The following is an 18,739-nucleotide window of genomic DNA, read 5'->3' on the forward strand; positions in this document are numbered from 1 at the left end:
GTATTGGTACAGAGACAGGCAGGTAGATCAGTGGAACAGAATTGAAGACCCAGAAATGAACCCACACACGTATAGTCACTTGACCTTTGACAAAGGAGCTAAAACCATCCAGTGGAAGAAAGATCGCATTTTCAACAAATGGTATTGGTTCAACTGGAGGTCAGCACGTAGAAGAATGCAAATTGATCCATTCTTATCACGATGTACAAAGCTAAGTCCAAGTGGATCAAGGACCTCCACATCAAATCAGATACACTCAAACTAATAGAAGAAAAGGTGGGAAAGAGTCTCGAACACATGGGCACTGGGGAAAATTTCCTGAACAAAACACCAATGACTTATGCTCTAAGATCAAGAATCAACAAATGGGACCTCAAAAAACTGCAAAGCTTTTGTATAGCAAAAGACACTGTCATTAGGACAAAACAGCAACCAACAGATTGGGAAAAGATCTTTACCAATCCTACATCTGATAGAGGGCTAATATCCAAAATATACAAAGAACTCAAGAAGTTAGACTCCAGAGAGCCAAATCACCCTATTAAAAAATGGGTTACAGAGCTAAACAAAGAATTCTCAGCTGAGGATTATCGAATGGCCAAAAAGCACCTAAAGAAATGTTCAACATTCTTAGTCATCAGGGAAATGCAAATCAAAACAACCTCGAGATTCCACCTCACACCAGTCAGAATGGCTAAGATCAAAAACTCAGGTGACAGCAGATGCTGGTGAGGATGTGGAGAAAGAGGAACACTCCTCCATTATTGGTGGGACTGCAAACTGGTACAACCATTCTGGAAATCAGTCTGGAGGTTCCTCAGAAAATTGGACATTAAACTGCCTGAGGATCCAGCTATACCTCTCTTGGGCATATACCCAAAAGATGCTCCAAATACAACAAAGACACATGCTCCACTATGTTCATAGCAACCTTTTTTATAATAGCCAGAAGCTGGAAAGAACCCAGATGCCCTTCAACAGAGGAATGGATTCAAAAAATGTGGTACATCTACACAATGGAGTCTACTCAGCTATCAAAAACAATGACTTCATGAAATTCATAGGCAAATGGAATGAACTAGAAAATATCCTGAGTGAGGTTACTCAATCACAGAAAAACATACTTGGTATGCACTCATTGATAAGTGGATATTAGCCAAAAAGCTCAAATTACCCAAGATGCAATCTGCAGACCACAGGAAACCCAAGAAGGATGACCAAAATCCAGATGCTCCCACTCTCTCTTAAAGAGGGAAAATCCATAGGAGGACATATGGAAGCAAAGTTTAGAGCAGTGACTCAGGGAATGGCCATTCAGAGCCTGCCCCACATGTGGCATATATATATATATATATATATATATATATATATCCACCAAAACTAGATAAGATTGATGAAGCTAAAAAAATGCATGTGGAAAGGGACCGGGTATAGATCTCTCCTAAGAGACGCATCCAGAGCATGTCCAATACAGAGGTCAATGCTAGCAGCAAACCACCAAACTGAGAATAGGACCCCTTTGGGGGAAATTAGAGGAAGTATTGAAAGAGCTGAAGGAGCTTGCAACCCCATAAAAACAACAATGTCAACCAACCAGAGTTTTCAGGGACAAACCACTACCGAAAGACTGTACATGGACTGACCCAGGACTCCAACTGCATATGTAGCAGAGAATAGCCTTGGGGAACCAGTGGAAGGGAAAGCCCTTGGTCTTGCCAAGGTTGGATCCCCCAGTGCAGGGGACTATGGGGGGCAATAAGGGGGATGTATAGGGGGAATACCTGTATGGGGGAAGGGAGGGGATGGAATGGGGGCTTATAGACAGGAAACTGGGAAGAGGAATAACCTTTGAAATGTAAGTAAAGAAATATATAATAAAAAGTTAAAAAACAAAACAAAACTAAAAATAGCTATGCTGAAAGGAAACAGTACCCCCACACACAAAGCTTTATAAACTCAACCTGCTACTGTTAAGATTGACCTAACAGTGATTCCCAAGGCAAGACTGTATGAACAAAACCTAAGACTGATAACAGAACAAACGGAAAGACATATTAAGTACAGGCACTCAATGAGCAGCAGAAGCAACCCGTCTGGAATGGCTGGGAGCAGGTTCTCCCTTAAACTTTGCACTGAATACATCCTTGCCAATGCTTTCACCTACAGACTTCTGGCCCCTAACACTTTGAGTAAATAAGCTTGTGTTATCTTAAAAGATAAAAAGATAGTACAGGCCCTCCGTTCAAATGACAGTCTGAAAACAAAAAAAAAAAAATAAATAAACCAAGAGTGAAGCAAACACCTGTACTTTGGGAGGCCATGTCAGTGAGTAGGTAAGGATTAGTTAGTTACAAGGCAACCAGGGAAAAGTGCAACTGTGCCTTCAGGGCTCTGTCTCCAGGTAGGCAGCACTAAAAGCATGATAGGTCAAGGACTCATAAACAGTATGTGTCTTGGCAACTGTATCTCTTGATGATCAAAATGTCCCCTTTGTGATGACAAGCATTGTTGAAGCTGAAGTATGTCTGTAGTCATAGAAACTAGGGTACCAGGACCCTTTCCCAACAGCCTGCCTCAAGATCTTAAAACAATTTGTTCTTCCATAAGACATAAGAATCACAATTGGCTAATCACACCTGTCCTCATAATGCTAATCACAATCACCTTGTTCCCTCAGAAGAGAAACTGAAGCAAAGGGAAATGAAATAACTTTTCAAAACCAGGAGATGAGTGTCCTGTACCTCTGAAGCCCGCATGTCAACCCTTGAAGCAAAATGCTTTCCCTAAATATGTAAAAGTCAGGAAAGGGCAATCTAAATACTGCTACCACTGTGCTAGGTAACATGTTTTCCACACACGTTGAAAACTGGTGTGTAAATAAAATGTTCAACCATCTTCATCTATTCGATATTGTTCTAAACTGACTAACATGTAATACAGTATAAAGATATTACTAATTGAATATTTTATAGATTTACCTGCTCTGGGGGCTGGAGAGATGGCAACTCCCAATGACCTGCTTCTGGTTTCTATAGCTACCTGCACTCACCTAAACAAACATTCCCACCACCACCACCATCACCACCACCACCACCACCATCACCACCACCACCACCACACCACACACACACACACACACACACACACAGTTAAAATAAACCTTTAAGAATGAACATGAATTTCTTGTTCTATGTTCTTAAGTGTTTTTAGAGTTCCATTGTGTAGCACTTGGCTAGCCTAGAACTGGCTAGTATACCAGTCTGTCTTCAAACTCAGAGGCAGATCCATCAGCCTCTGCCTCCTGAGTGTTGGTATCAAAGGCTTACTCCATCACACCAGCTTATAAAATTATTTTAATAACTTAAAATTGAGTAAACTAGGTAAAACTAGAAATTTCAATTTTTTAAAGAAGCCTACAACTGTAGAATTAATATTATAAAGATATCAAAAGGAGAGATTAAGGTTGTGTATGAAATATTGGCTATTTTAAATAAAAACCAGTACTGAGAAGAGATTAGTACATAGTACACACACATGCGTACATCCATCCATACATAGATACATACATGTTCGGGTATATAAAAACATTTTATTATATTTTTAATGTTTCTGTAAGTCTAAAATTATACTTAAGATTACAATTCAAAAGCAAAACCACTTCCCAGTCCCGAGATTTTTGAATCATCAAGAAATCTCTCTCAAGAACTCATCTTTTGAGAATTAACTGGTGTTTATTATGAAGACAGAATGGGAGAGGAAGACAACTTAAAACTTTAACCAATAAGCCTGATGACCACCCCACCTCCCAGTCCCGCCGCCCCCCAACACACACACACACACACACACAGAGTTAGTGGATGAAGGTGGCCCTCTTTTAAAACAGGTCGCTTCAGGCTTTACACAACCCTAAAGAGGAGGTGAAGTGTACTATTCACTGCTCAAGAAGGGTCCCCAAACCCTGCCCTAGTGACCTATGTCTTCTGACTCAATGGCTCCACCAACTAACTCCCAGGGAAGGAAGGGAACAACTGAAGCATCCCGCTGAGGCTTCAAGGTCCCTCTCTGGCTTTTCCAGAGGCGACCTTTCCAGCGCGGCAAGGACAGCCCAGGTCGGCGATCCAGAACGAGTGTTCCCTCGAGCCCTGGCCACTTTGACTGCAGCAGACACCTGTTCCCTCTGGATCCCCATTCCAACCTAACTGCCAGCACGGGTTCATCTCAAGCCCGCACGCGTATAGTGGCGTTTGCTCTCCCGGCAACGCCGCGGGGGCTTGTGGGAGGGGGCGGCCCCGGCGTTCCCTGCGTTCCTCCGCATTTCTGCCTCCCGCCAGCCCGCGCTCACCCCGCCGCCGCTGACTGCGCCGATGCCATCGAACTCCAGGCCCAGCCCGTCGGAGTCGTCTAGCTCGTAGGCGCCGCTGGGCGCCAGCATCGCGCACAACAACAAGGGCACCGCGACACGGCTCGCCGAGCCCGCGGCGGCGGTCATGACTTTTGCTTGGCGTTGCTGGGAAGCCTTAGGTCGGCTGTTAGCCATTGTGCGGGTCACGTGACTGTGGCACCCTGGGAGGCGGGCCCGATCGCCTCCCTGAGGAAAAAGAGCGGACGGCTGAGGAAGCTTTCGCCATTTTAAGTGAGGGCTCTGGGCTGCTTGCGCAGCCGCTGTAGTGTTGAGCAGGGAGAGGTTGAGGGAGTTTTGCCTTGTCACTTCTGTGTCAAAGAGGCGGGACCGGTCTCTGCGTGTAATTACTTAGTGACCACTCTTCCTACCTCACCTGATGGATCATCTTAATGAACGGGAAGTGAATGGTTAACAACTGTCAAAAGAAGAGGGTTGTGAGTGGTCCTACCCTAGTAGATCATTCTCTGTAGGAGACAGCAATGATGGCCTGGCTTGAAGCCCCAAACTAAGCCCCCAGTCAAGCTGTCAAGCTGTCACCTTGGTTGAGTCGCTTGGCTTTAGGACCCTGATTTTTTTCCTAAACCACTGTGAGACAACAACAAGAGGTCAGGGAACTCCGGATAAAATAACATAAAAAGTAAGATAATAGGCACTCGGGAAATCTTAGTTGGGTGCGCTTATTCTCTTAGCAAATGCTAGCTGACAGAGTTTCTGTTCAATTGAGTAGTGTGCTATATCCAGGTCTTTTAGCCTTAAAAGAGTTAATATAATTACCTGTCCAGAATGTTGCTATAACATAGTATTTTGGATTAAGAGACCTTAAAAAACACACTAGGTCCAGGATACTTGGACCTTTATTGTGTTTCTTAAAGGACTGTGAAACTCGCTTATGAAAGATGCCCTGACTAAAATATAGGAAGTGGTAATGTTTGCCAACTCCTGTTACAGTAACCCTTACCTCCCTACTCACTTCTCCCTCCAGTTAAATACCCTAGCAGATGCATTCATCCTGCGCCTTGCCGACCACAAGATGGTAGCTACAAAAGCAGCCCCACCCCCAAAATTATACACAGACTTAACTCAAAACATCATATGAGACTTTACGATTAAAAAAGAAAGTCTCAATTGTACAAAGCTCAAGTGTGAAATCTATAGCTGACAACGTAATGTCACGATACGAGACGATTGGACATGCCTGCTGGCACATTTTACAACATGACTGCTCCTGATCAGATTCAGCACATACGTCATTAACCTTTTGGGGGGGGGTATTCATTTTCTTAGGGTGTGTCCCTGTGCCCTGCAACTTCAATCTGTGTGCTTCATCCATCTAGTCTGTCAGAGCAGTTAAACTCTTAGGACCCAAAAGCTGACAAAGGTGAAATTATACTTCCTTGGAACAATCATAAGCTACCTTCCACTGTGAGTAAACTGATCCAGGACAACCCTACATTGGTAGGAAAGTGTGAACTATCCTGGGAATTTGGATTCCCCTAATACTGGAGAAAATTGATGTCTGAAAAGCTGAAGAGAAATCAATCAATCAATCAATCTCTCTATCTCTCTCTCTCCCTCTCTCTCTGAAAATTCTTTTAGTGGAAAGTATAGAATCAGTTGAGTTCCCATCCCAACCCCCAAGACACCAGAGTGGCAAGAAGACACAGGCCAGAGGCACTGGCCCTGGGGCTTAAGGGAGCATAGGCCATTGCATAATTATCTTTGGAATAAGTCGTGCCATCCCTTAAAAACAAGCCTAAGTCTGTGTTTCAGGACTGCTGTCTTCAGTACTTTTCTCATTGCTGTAACAAAATATCTGATAAAAAAAATACCTGATAAAGGGCTTATAGACAGAAAGGCTTATCTTGACTTACAACAAAGGCTCCATCCTTCTTGGTGAGAGAGTGATGCCAACAGTGCCCTGAGGCACCTGGTATTGTTGCAACTCCAGTCAGGAAAGCCCAGAGAGGTGAATGCTGACACTCCTTCCTTCTTTTTGTTCCATCCAGGACACGTGACATCTTCCCTCTTCAGATAAGCCTTTCAGGGAACACCCTTCATAGATGTACCCAGAGGTGTGTTTTGTGGTGATTTTAAATTCAGTCAAGTGGATAATGAAGACCACCACAAACACAATTATGGGAAATTGTAGGAAGGGATAAAATCAAACCACTTGAAAATCCTGTAATCAGCCTATGATATCTCTAGGGTCTTTCTGGACGATACAGTATCTTGTGTGTGTGTGTGTGTGTGTGTGTGTGTGTGTGTGTGTGTGTGTGTGTGTGTTTTATATTCAAACATATTTAGGTATGTGCACAAGTCCTCAAAAAGGCCAGAGCAGATACTCAGGTGTCTTCTACCTTATTCCCTTGAGACAGGATTTCTTACTGAACAGCAAGGTCCAGTAACCTTCCTCTGAAGCCCTGGGATAACGGTTGCCTGACACCTGTTATGCAGGGGCTGAAGACGTGGACTCAGGTCCCTATGCTTATGCAATAAATATTCTTACTGAGTCATTTCCCCAACTCTTCCACCTTATGTTTTGAGGCAGGGTCTCTCACCAAACCTGGAACACATACCCGACTCATGAAAACAGGAAGTTGAAGCCAACATACAGCATATGCCTTCCTGTAGCATGCCATTCCAACTTTCTATTGGCAGACAGGTTAAAGATTTTGTGCATCGTGCAAACGATGCAGAATAGGAAATAGAAACCATTAACAAAACAAATGGTACCTCTCCTGGAAGCACCACAGTTCATATATCAAAGCAAACAGCTGTTGTCTCCAATCCGTAATCTATACTCAGGGAACAAATATTTCTGTTTAAGCAAAGTCATGTATGCAGACTGGAAAAGAAAATTCACCTATATGTGAGATAAAGAGAAATCACAGTTATCAGAGAAGCAATCGTGTTCTTAGTTTCTCTTAAATGTATGGATTCAGGATCAATGGCATCAGACTAGAAGAGGAAGGTCTCGTGTTTCTAATGTATTCTTCTAAACCATTTTAAATTGAATTAGAAGTGTTTCTGAGTAACCTATTTATGTTCCTCTAAACGTCTCCTTTTTGTAAATTAAGATAAGAGAAGAATCATAACCTTTTGAGAAAGATGAGCAGCCTTGCCTTTTAAGCCAAAGTGCTGACTAAGGTTCCTAACAGCCCGTCCCATCTGTTCTGTCACATTGTATATGCACAAGCATTCTCTAAGCAGTGTCCAACTCATACACATATTCAGTATATAATTCTTGAACTTAAAAAAAAATCACTGGTCACATGAGAAGGTAAGACAAAACAATTACTAAAAGAGTTAGAAGCATTCCTTTGAGGTATCCCCAGAATGAGAAAGAATGTGAGGGCGTGTCTCTTTACAGACATACTGTAGTGTCTCCTTGTAGGTCTGAGCTTTCAACTCTGGATAGAGTTGTTTCTGCCAGCAACTTATAAATCAACTTCTATCAAAAGAATATGTGATTGTGGGGCTGGCGCTATGGCTAAGCTAGGGTTAAGATCACTACATACAGAGGCAGGAGCACTAGTACTTTCCAAGTCTGGCATCAGCAAACGCAGACCCACAAGTGTATGTGTGCACATGCCCTTTGGACTTGAGTCCTGCCCCCCCCCCAAACTGATGCCTGCAATTGACCAATAGGAGATTCAGTCAGGTTAATATTCACATAGCCCTCAAAAGCGTGATCAGCACATGACATTACAACATGCTACATAAATGATTTACAAGTTTAACAACTGTGTTTTGAATGTACCTTTTTTTCTCACATTTCAGCAAATCCAGGGAAAATATATTTCTATTTTTGTATTGGTTTGGATTTATTAAAAAGTGTAGACTGGGTACACGTGTGTGTGTGTGTGTGTGTGTGTGTGTGTGTGTGTGTGTGTGTGTTCTTGTTTTAAGGCTTCTTATCTTTTTTTCTTCTTTTATGAGATCTTTGTTTATTGGGGAGGGGGTTTGCACACTCAGGACACTGTACACACATGGAGTTCAGAGGTTTTCTCCCACCACATGGCTTTCAGGGATTAGACTTAGGTCAGCAACCTTGATGATGGCACCTTTACTCACTGAGGCATTTCTCCAGCCCTTGCTTTACTTTGAGTTTTTGTTCTATAATAATCCAGACCTCTCACTGCTTCCCAGTGCTAAGTGTGTCGGGAGGCAGAATTAGACTGCCTAATTCTGAAGGAAGCAGAGTCTCCCTCTTCCTGCTTTCAGCGCAGGCTCTGACCGTAACCAGACCTCGCAGTCAGTTCCTTGAAGTTGTACTTTGACCTTGGAAGGGTGGCCTGATGTTTGAGGGTGGATCTATCACACTGGAACCCCAGAATGCTACAGAGATTCCAGCTAAAGTGTCCTCAAGGGCCCGGCACAGTAGAGTACCACAGTGCCATCCTAACCTGACTGTCCAGATGGGGTGACCTGGTTTTCTGTTCTTTCTCTCTAACCATTTTTATAAACCTCATCCTCAGAGCTCTGCATAGATCATAGACCATATCTGACTGCTTTCCACGTCACTTTTTGTGCCAGGTGACCACAGTTTCTGTTGTTTGCAGCAAAGAACGCTGGCTGAATGTAATCCTCAGTGAATGTAATCATGACAGTGAATTCTCTCACTGCGAAAATTGCCTCCTCTCCCTGTGTTTGTCAGTGATGTTTACTGCAAAGATTTGTTCAAGTAATAGAAAGCCAGGAGGTTTCAGTGCCATGCTTCAAAGGAAGTACACTTAGTCTCCTTTCAACTGTCAATATCAACTGTTAGAGGGGAATTTTAGAGTCTACTGAGTTCCTAGAGCTGAAGAAAATGACAGTTTATGTTAATTACCCTCATTTTCTGTCACTGTAACCAAACAAGCAACAAGGCAAGAAGCAACTTGAGGGAGGAAGGGTTTATTTGTCTTAGAGTTGAAGAAGTATAATTTATCACAACAGGGATAATAGGGCATCAGGTGTCATGGGCCTGGTCACCTTGTGTCCACAACCAGGAAACAGAGACAAAATGTGGGGACAGACTATAAAATAATCAAGGCCCATTTTACTGGCTCTCGAGGGTTCCACAACCTTCCCCAAACAGCACGGCCAGTGGGGATGAAGTGTTCACACAGAGGTTCTGCGAACATTTCATGTTCAAACCACAACACAGTTCAACAGAGAGATTATTTCCATATACAGCACAATGCTGACCAACAGAGAATGCCAAACACAGACAGCATTCGAACTATCTATTAGCCACACAAGACTGAATGACAAGACTGAATATTAGCCTTGATAGTTTATTTTTACTTAACCCCAGATATTGCCCTCATCAACAACCTATATATGCTCTTCATAACTTTCTAAGAGCCCTTACTTTATGCATTTGTCACATCTGAATTTGGATATTAGCAGGATTTCCCCAAGCAAGTGGCCCAGAACCCCAGCCTTTCCATTCCTCTCAGCCGCCTCTTTCGAAACTAAACTCATAGCCTTTTCCACTCTCACTTTCTGCCAAGAACCCTTTCTCATTAGGCAACAAACACCACACGACTAATTACATGGACAAAAAAAAGGAATAAAAATGAGAAAACATAGCAGGGTGTCAGAACTTGATCCCACCCTGTTTGCTCGCTGCTTTTAATCTCGGAAATTGCACCAGACAAGTGATGCAGCTTTAAAAAAAAAAAAAAGGAGAAAGGGGAGGAAAATGTCCTTCATCAGCAGAATAACTGCCTACACTGTCTGCCGTATGGAGAAGCTGCAATCCAGAGAGTCCGCGTTCATTTGCCCTGTTTCCCATTTTTAGCCCAAGCTCGCTGCCTCTGACCTCTGTTGAGTGCCTAGTGTGAGCTCAGAAGATCAGAAAACAGACTGGCCAAGAATTCTGGCCCCATAAGGCCAATGTTCAAATAACTTTTTTATTGATTTGGCCTTTATACTATCAAAATGCCTCCATGACTCTGGGCTCTGGAATTTCTCCAACTGTTCATTTAAATGCCACTGTAATTAAAATACGGTGCCAGTGCAGTTTTAACAAGAGGCAGACTCCATGAAAGTTGGTGTCTCCTCATGTGAGGTGAGCAAGTTTTGCTCACTAACTTTTTATTCCTCCTTTAAGCAGAAGTAAAAGTTTGTATCTCTCGTGTTCTCTAACGACATCCTCTTTTTTCAAATGTTGGAAGAGTAAAGGGCATAGAGATTTGATATGGATGTGAAAATACTCTTTCTCTAAAAACAGAAGTATGGTCTCTCTAGGTAAAATTAGATCTTGTGCAAATTGTGAACTACCCATGAAATAGAAACAATAGTTAGGCAAATGTGCAAAACCAAGCAAAAAAGAGATACGGGGATTATAGTCATAAGTAGATCGAAATTATTATTTCATTTTGGCAAATTTTTAATCCCCTCGTTTCTGTATGTGTGTGTATGTGCTTGATGTGTGTAGATTCATATGTATGTGTTCATGTGTGCAGATGCGTGTGTCAGCCTGAGGGCCACCTTGGGACTTGTTCCTCAGGCTTCATCATTCTTTTCTTTTAAATTAAAGACAAGCCTTTCTCTAACCCAGAGTTTGCCTGCCTCTACCTTCCCAGTACTGAGATCACGATCACATGCCACCATACTTGCTTTGTTTGACATTGCCCCTGAGGCTCAGACTTAGATCTTCATGGTTGCAAGGGAAACACTGCATTAAGTGAACCCCCACACCCCAACCCTGAAGCTTTAGGTCATTACTGCTTTTACATTTTACCTTAATTTTCCATCATCTCAATGGCAATATATCCTGAAGTTTTCAACTACTACATGTTATTTACACATTCTTGAATACTTCACAAATTCATTATTGTTACAATTCTTTCTTGTTATTATTTTTTGTTTTTGAGACAGAGTGTACATCGAGTATCCTGGAACTCACTGGGTAGACCAGGCTGGCCTTGAACTCAGCTATCCAACTGCCCCTGCCCCCCAGATACTGAGATTAAAGGTGTGCCCCACCACAGCCTGGCATATTCTTATGATTCCTGAAGACATTCTAAGAAAATTTCAAAAGCCTTTGCATCTCCCTTATACACCTCACTTAACTGCAGGAAGAAATGTCTCAGCTATGGCATCACTTTTTTTTTTTCAACTATAAACACAGACTTGGCATATCCTGAGTAGAGCCTAAAATTAAGTTAAACTTTTCCACTCTCGATTTCATACTTATAAAATAGCCTTGCCTTAATTTCTAATCAAAGTTTATTGGGATACAGTTTAAAGATGATATCTCACTTTAGCTTTCTCAAAAGTAGAATGTTCTAGAAACTGATTTCACTTTGCATTAAACTACTTATAGTTTTACCTTGTTAAAGTACAGCCATTAGTGTTTTAAAAGCACAATCTATAGCACTCCTGAACACATTTTCAAATTCCATGATTAGCTATTTGCCTGACCCAGTCCCATCAGCTGCTTTTAGCAATCACTGTTTCCTTTTCCCAGAGGATTACCAGAAGAGAAGATGATTCTGTAATCGAATACTATACATCTAATCCTATTAGTCCCCCAGGAGAGAAGTTCTCCCAGAGCTGTCTGTCTTGACCTGCTCAGATCCCCACATTAATCCCCAAACCCACTCTACCTCCTCTGCTTTATTCTCCATGAGGCAGCTCACCCCAAATCGGTCTACAGCGTCTTCTCCATCCTCACACCCAGATCACTCATCCTACCTCATTCATGCACATCTAGAAGTGTTTAAGCTTCTGTGGCATCCAGGGTGACAGCAAGTAGCCCTCTCTTACATGGTGGTATGCTCATTTCCACGGAATAGTCAGAGCCTATGTAGATGCCCTCACAGTCGATCTAATAGGCAGGCGTAGTGACAGGATGAAGACGTAAAAGGATTAAATGGTTGCAACCTATCCCATTAAGAAAAGCATCAAAATCACAGGATGTAGAGATGAATCACCAGGGAAGAGTCCTTGATGTACAGTATGAGGACCTGAGCTGGGATCCTAGTGCCCAAATGTATGATCGTAGCCCCAGCATAGTGGACAAGTAGAGACAGGAAGAGCTTGCTAGCCACCAGTCCAGTTCCAGCATCAGTAAGAGGCCCTATGAAAAGGCATAAGGCAGAGCAAGGTACACAGGACACTTTGCCTGGTTTCCAAAAGTGTGCACACGTGCATACATCAGTCACACACACATGCATGAAAAAGGCATACAAGTATACACTTTTAATAAGACACAAAGAGAATGGATTATGAAAATCACAGGACAATACATGACCCAAACATCACTTCAAGTACAGAAGGATCCTTTTGTTTGAACTCAGTAAGCCTTCTCATTAAAAGGCTGCTTCCTCATTGGCTTATGACAAAATACGAGCGCAATTTCCTGTCCCCACAACACTACTGGTTTCTCTTCTTGATACGAGCGGAGTTGCCAGCCTCCTCAGTCAAGAGAAGCATCACTCCAGAAACGGGTGAGTATGAGATTAAAAACTAGAACAAGATTTCAAAGTAGATAGCGTACTTTTGGCAGAATGATCAAGAAGGTACTATGCATCTGCTTTGGGATTTGTGAGTGTAACAAGACCAAGCTTTGTGTGAGCGATGCGAATGAGGAAGACACATGGTTTCTTCTTCTTTGAGTAGTAGGACCAGGGATGTCAGAACTCAAACTTAGAAGTGGTTCGGTGATGATATGGGGTTAGCCAAGGGGACACTGTGTGCCCAGCTCTCTCCTCAGGATGCAGTATTGGCAAACTGATGGTTTAGGAAGAATCTCTGCCAACCTGGGCAGGTGAGCTACCTGCTGTCACCTCCCCACCGGTGCAGGAGTCTGGGAATTGCTTTTACATTCATCAGAAATCGTGTGAGGTTAGAAAATTACGTTTCCGGCGTCATTTAGCATCCGTGGTAACTACTTGTTAATAAATAACAGTCATAGTAGCAGAGACTTGTGGAGACCCGAAAGGCAGCAAGCATGTTTTAGGTGAAAGTGTCTCTGTAATGCTGTGTGCAAGCAATTTGCCTTTAGCTATTGTCATCAATAATTTATATTACTTTTAGAGCCACACTATAGATTGCCTTTATTTTTTTTTTATAAAACTCAAGCTTGGATCATTCATATTTTCAGTGAGGGTGGCAAAATTTCTCAAAATTTCACTAAAGCATCCTAAATAATATTTGGAAGGATACAGGAATAATGTGTTTTGTATACTTTTTAGATGCACTTTCACTGACTTAACAAGAGCTATCTGACATGCTGGCTTGGTATCACACTTGACGACAGTCAAGGTTGACTTCCTTTTAGGAAATCTGTGGGGCGGTAGAAGGGAAAGCACTACATCGCTAATGTTAACATATGGTATAGGCTTTCCCTGTGCTTGGCTCTGGGCCCCACAGGCCACCTCATCTAACTCTCAGAGCAACCCTGTGCCCTGAGCACTAATATACATGAGAGGAAACAAACTTAGAAGAACCACAGATTGCCCCCAAGAACTTTGAGAACCTTTCCATAAGCGACCACAAGCACATACTGCCTCTGTTGCCCAACAGACAAGATGCTATCTGGTTCATCAAGCCACCCTGGCTGGTGGCCGCTCTCGGCAAGGGAGGAAGTGCTAAAGAAATGTATTCCGTTCAGAACTGTAAAACCTCACTAAAATATTTTCTCTGTCTTCACTTTTGTAGAAACAAACATACACTCGCTTAATAACACAAAAAGGAAGACAGCAGTGCCTGCCCTTCCTTTCTTGGTCCTGTCTCAAGAGAGGAGACCTTTTTGACTTCGGTGTTTTCCCTCGGGTGCATGAGCCTACCCAAGGGTGTGATGCTGACATTCTTTAGAGCCCCCCTCCTTAGCAGCTCACCCAGGTCCTTCCCTTCTTGTGGTTCAGACCATAGAGTTTCATTTTCTGTCTTCACCAAGAACCTTTAAAAAAGGTTTCTTCAAGAACCGAAGAGGCAATTTGCTGAGTGTTAGTCACCTGTAAATGCTAGGTTTCACTCTGTTTCTTGAAATCTGGTAATAGGATGACAGCCATTTTCTTGGTATACAGTAATGTGAATACTCTGTCATCTGGTTTCAGTGGTTGCCGTCGATAAGCCCCTTGTCAGTCAGAAATGTGCCCTTTGAACCTAATCCATCTTTCTTTCTCTGGCACTCCCCACCCCCACCCCTGCCCCCTTAGTTTCTGGTCTCTGCCTTTTGATCACAGTGTATCTAGCTACAGAACTTTCACTTTGTCACATCTGACACTAGGCTTCATAATGCAGGGGGATACATGTCCCCCGTAAGTTCTGGAAATCAGTCGGCCGTCGTATTTGTGCCCATTGCTTTTCGCCGACCTCCCTGCCTTCCCTTACGGGACTCGAGTTACACGTGGACTTCACTGATCTTCCTTTCTTCCCTTGTGGGGCTCCAGTCACACGTGTGCTCATCTTCTTGGTTTACTCTCTGTATATCTTTCCTGTGTCCCTTTTTTCTTTTACACAGATAACTTTTTTTCTGATTTCTTTAGTTTCCTATACTGCTTCTCTTCTGAGGAATTTTTACTATGACATTTTACTCAACAAAGTCTACACTAATTTTTAGAGAAATTTTTCAGTTTTGACATTCTCTCCTCACTCCTTGCTCTCCTTTTCCTGAGACATGCTCTCATTCCATAGCACAGGCTGCTAGTCAATCCATGGTGATTCCCTAAGCCATGGCTCCCCAGACACTGGGATTACAGGCAGAAGCTATCACACACGGCTAATTTTCTTTCTCTTCATTCATCATGTGATCCCATCTTTATTTCTTTAAACTGATTAGATACACATGGTCTGTGTATCCCTTTATCTCTAAAGCTTTTGTGCACCTAGTTCTCTTAGAGTCCCCCACCTCCCCAAACACCCCCCCATCTCGGGTATTTTTTAAAAAATCTTTATTAAATTATTTTATTTATTTACATTCTGAAAGTTGTCCCCTCTTCCTGGTCCCTCCTCCCTTCGTTCTTCACTCCATCCCCTTCCTCCCACCTCTGAAAAGTGCTTCCCCACCATCCACCCACCCTCACCTCACCCACCTCTTCCCTGGGCATCTAATTTCCACAGAATTAAGCTCATTCTCTCCCACTGAGGCTATACAAGGCAGCCTTCTGCTATTCCCGTGCCTGGGGCCCGTGAACCAGCCCATGTATGCTCCTTGGTTTTTGGCTTAATCTCTGGGAGCTCTGAGGGGTCCAGGTTAGTTGGCACTGTGGTTCTTCCTATGTGATTACATTCCCTCCAACTCCTTCAATTCTTCCTCTAACTCTTCCATATCGGTCTCTGACCTCAATCCAGTGGTTGACTGTAAGTGTCTGCATTTGCCTCAGTCAGTGGCTGGTAGAGCCTCTCCGAGGACAGCCATGTGAGGCTCCTGTCTGCACGCACTACATGTCCTCAGTAATGTTGTTAGGATTTAGTGTGCACACATGGCATGGGTCCCAAGTTAGGCCAGTCACTGGTGGGTCTTTCAGTTTCTATTTTTGTCCCTGCATTTCCTATAGAGAGAGACAATTCTGGGTTAAAAATTTTGAAGATGGGTGGATGACCTCCTGCCTCGACTGGGGGCCATGAGTCCTGGTAACCTCTCATATCTCAGGTCTCTGGAACTTTCCGTGGCCCCTAACCCCTACTGCTGCATATTTCAATTCATTCTCCTGGCCCCCTGGATGACCATTCCTGATCCTGCCCCTCCTTTTTTCCTCCCCCCGCCCCTCTCCCACCCAGTTTCCTCCCTCCTTCTGCCTCCTGTGATTATTTTGTTCCCCTTCTAAGTGGGTTTCGGATATCAACACTTGGGCCTTCCTTCTTGCTACACTTCCTACAGTCTGTGAGTTAGAGCATGGGTATCTGACATCCACTCATCAGTGAGTACATACCATGTATGTCATTCTGGGTGTGGGTTACCTCACTCAGGATGATATTTTCTAGTTCCATCCATTTGCCTGTGAAATCCATGACGTAATCATAGTTCTCAGGGCTTTTATCTCTGGGGGTCTCTGAAGCCCAGGCTGAGGAAGCGTCTCTTTACGAGAAAATTCTGCATTCATTTCTTCTAGATGCCTAAAACTCACTTTTCATTTAATAATCATTCCATGACTGTTTAAATTATTTTTTTATTCATTTTGTTGATTCTCATGTAAGAAAAAAGAAGCAAATTGTACTTCTTAGGAAGGCTTACATGTCAAACACGTTGTCAAGCCTCAGTCACCATGGCCTGTTAATTACACCATTCACCGTCCTAAGCTTACCACATAATCGGTTTTTACAAACTGAACCTGTTCAAACCGAGTCTACGGCTTGATACTTGTTGCATTTGTCCAGTCAACCAGCACCCACATTAAGAAACAGAGTACTGCTGAGTATCGCAAGTCCCCCTCCCACCTTCTTTCAGTGTCACCTGATCAAAGGTAATCATTCTTCTGACTCAGCATAAACTGTGGCTGGTTTTTATCCAATAGCATGCTCTCTATTGTGTTGGTCTTGTCAGTCAGCATTGTGTTATTAGTCATCAACTCTATTATTTCATTTAGACCAAAATGAAAGCATTGAGATAGAGATGGTGATGATGATGATGATGATGATGATGATGATGACGACGACGACGATGACATACCATGTGTGCTATGCATTCTACTGCTAATGGGCATTCTAGTTGGTGTGTTTTGCAAGCAGTGCTACTGTAAACCTTCTGATCTTAGTGCCTGCTGCTTAGCAAATGATCATCTAGCAGCAAGATCACCAAATCATGTTACATGTGTACATTTTCCAGCCTAGTGTACGTATGGGTTCGGGTACTCTACATCACCACCAAACTTGGTATTTTCCACCTCACAGTTTATTCTAGCGAGTGTGTTAGTGGTGTCTCATTGAGGTTTCAGTTCATATTTCCATGGTGGGTGATGAAAATGAACCACGTAAGTAGGTCACATGAACCAAACAAATGGCGCGAACTCAGATCCTTTCATCCTTTCAAAGTGAACATCTGCTAGACTCTATGAACACTCAGGGAAGTTTGTTTTTTTTTTTTTATGTAGCTCCTTGCATAAAAACAGAGCAAAGTAAGGAACTTGCCAGCTTCTCTTTGTTGTCTGTGAACGTCTCTGGAACTTGTTAATTTCTCTTCTGGTTTGCCCTCACCCAGAAGCTACAGCCTCCTAGGGTGTGGAGGCAGAAGAGCGCCTTCTGCCTTCCTGGTGCAAACTCTGCGCCTCGTTTCTCCGATCCAGAAGCCCTGGCTGCCCTCCCACCCACGTCTAACTCAAGCATATCCGTAGTGCCTTGCTCACCTCCCCCTCGTCAGCTCTGATTTCTGTTTTCCATCGCAAATATTTTGCTACTGCAGTCTGCTTTGCAGTTTTATTCCTATCTTTAAGTGTGATGCGAACCAGACCATTTGGGAGTTTTACTTTTCCTCTTGAAGAGTGAGATGCGTCCCACGCGTGACTTTTCCCAGAATCATGCCTTGTGATAGAAAACTCATTTGTGCTCTGAACTCATCTCCACTTGGAAAGAGAGTGACGTCCAACGCGCAGCTTTCCGTAAAGGTCCCATCATGTAAACCATCAAAACAAGGCCCCACTTGCAAAGGGATTGGGAGCCCTTTTCTAGGACAGTGCCATTTTACAAAGGAATGAACCTCAGAGCCAGCCAGCTCTAAGGATAGAAGTCGATAATCACAACATCTTCAGAGAATAGAAGTGGCTCTGGGTCCCCATTTGTGGGATGTAAGTGAGACATAGTGAGCTACATTTCATAAGAAACAAAAGAGACACAGAAGAGGGAGGACTGCCTGTGCATTAGTACTCAACAAATTATATTCAAACTCTACTTAATAATGTTATGAAAATATTCTCTTAACAATGTGACATTTGAAATGCCTTATACTGATAGTGTATGTTAAGTTGAAACGTATAAATTGTATAGCCATGTACTTTACCCTCCAAAGCAACAGAATAAAGTAGTATTTTCCCATCACAACCAAATAATTAAACTTTCTATTTTTTTAGCCACTAAAATAGCTTTAACAGTTTAAAAAACTTTGGTAATGGTTATTAGGCATCGTCTGGTAGGAAATACCATTCTCTATGAGCTAGCATCTTTTGAGCAATTCTTATTTGAAATAAAAAAAAAATCTCTGATTTTATTTGCTAAAGTTCATTGGTTTAGTTAAATGGTGTTTGTAATTTGAAATGTTTTTTTTTATTTTCAATAAATGAAAGGAAACAACAGCTTTAAAGTCATGATTGGAATGGGGTTGTATACCTTACACATATCTAACCAATTCTAGTTCCCCTTTCATTGCAGAATCAGGACACTTTTAAAAGAACGCCCAGCGGTATG

General features: G+C 42.8%; 1 protein-coding gene across 1 annotated transcript in view; it reads right to left on the minus strand.

The window, feature by feature from the left end:
• Galc (galactosylceramidase) overlaps window positions 1-4,580 on the minus strand; it is a 56,491-nt gene extending 51,911 nt beyond the window's left edge. The window contains exon 1 of the mRNA XM_032908240.1: window positions 4,343-4,580. Within this exon, the coding sequence (XP_032764131.1) occupies window positions 4,343-4,537 (195 nt within the window). The 5' untranslated portion in view covers window positions 4,538-4,580. The remainder of the gene's footprint in view (window positions 1-4,342) is intronic.
• Between the last annotated feature and the right edge of the window lie 14,159 nt (window positions 4,581-18,739).

Source organism: Rattus rattus, chromosome 7 (genome assembly GCF_011064425.1).
Source record: "Rattus rattus isolate New Zealand chromosome 7, Rrattus_CSIRO_v1, whole genome shotgun sequence".
NCBI lineage: Eukaryota > Metazoa > Chordata > Mammalia > Rodentia > Muridae > Rattus > Rattus rattus.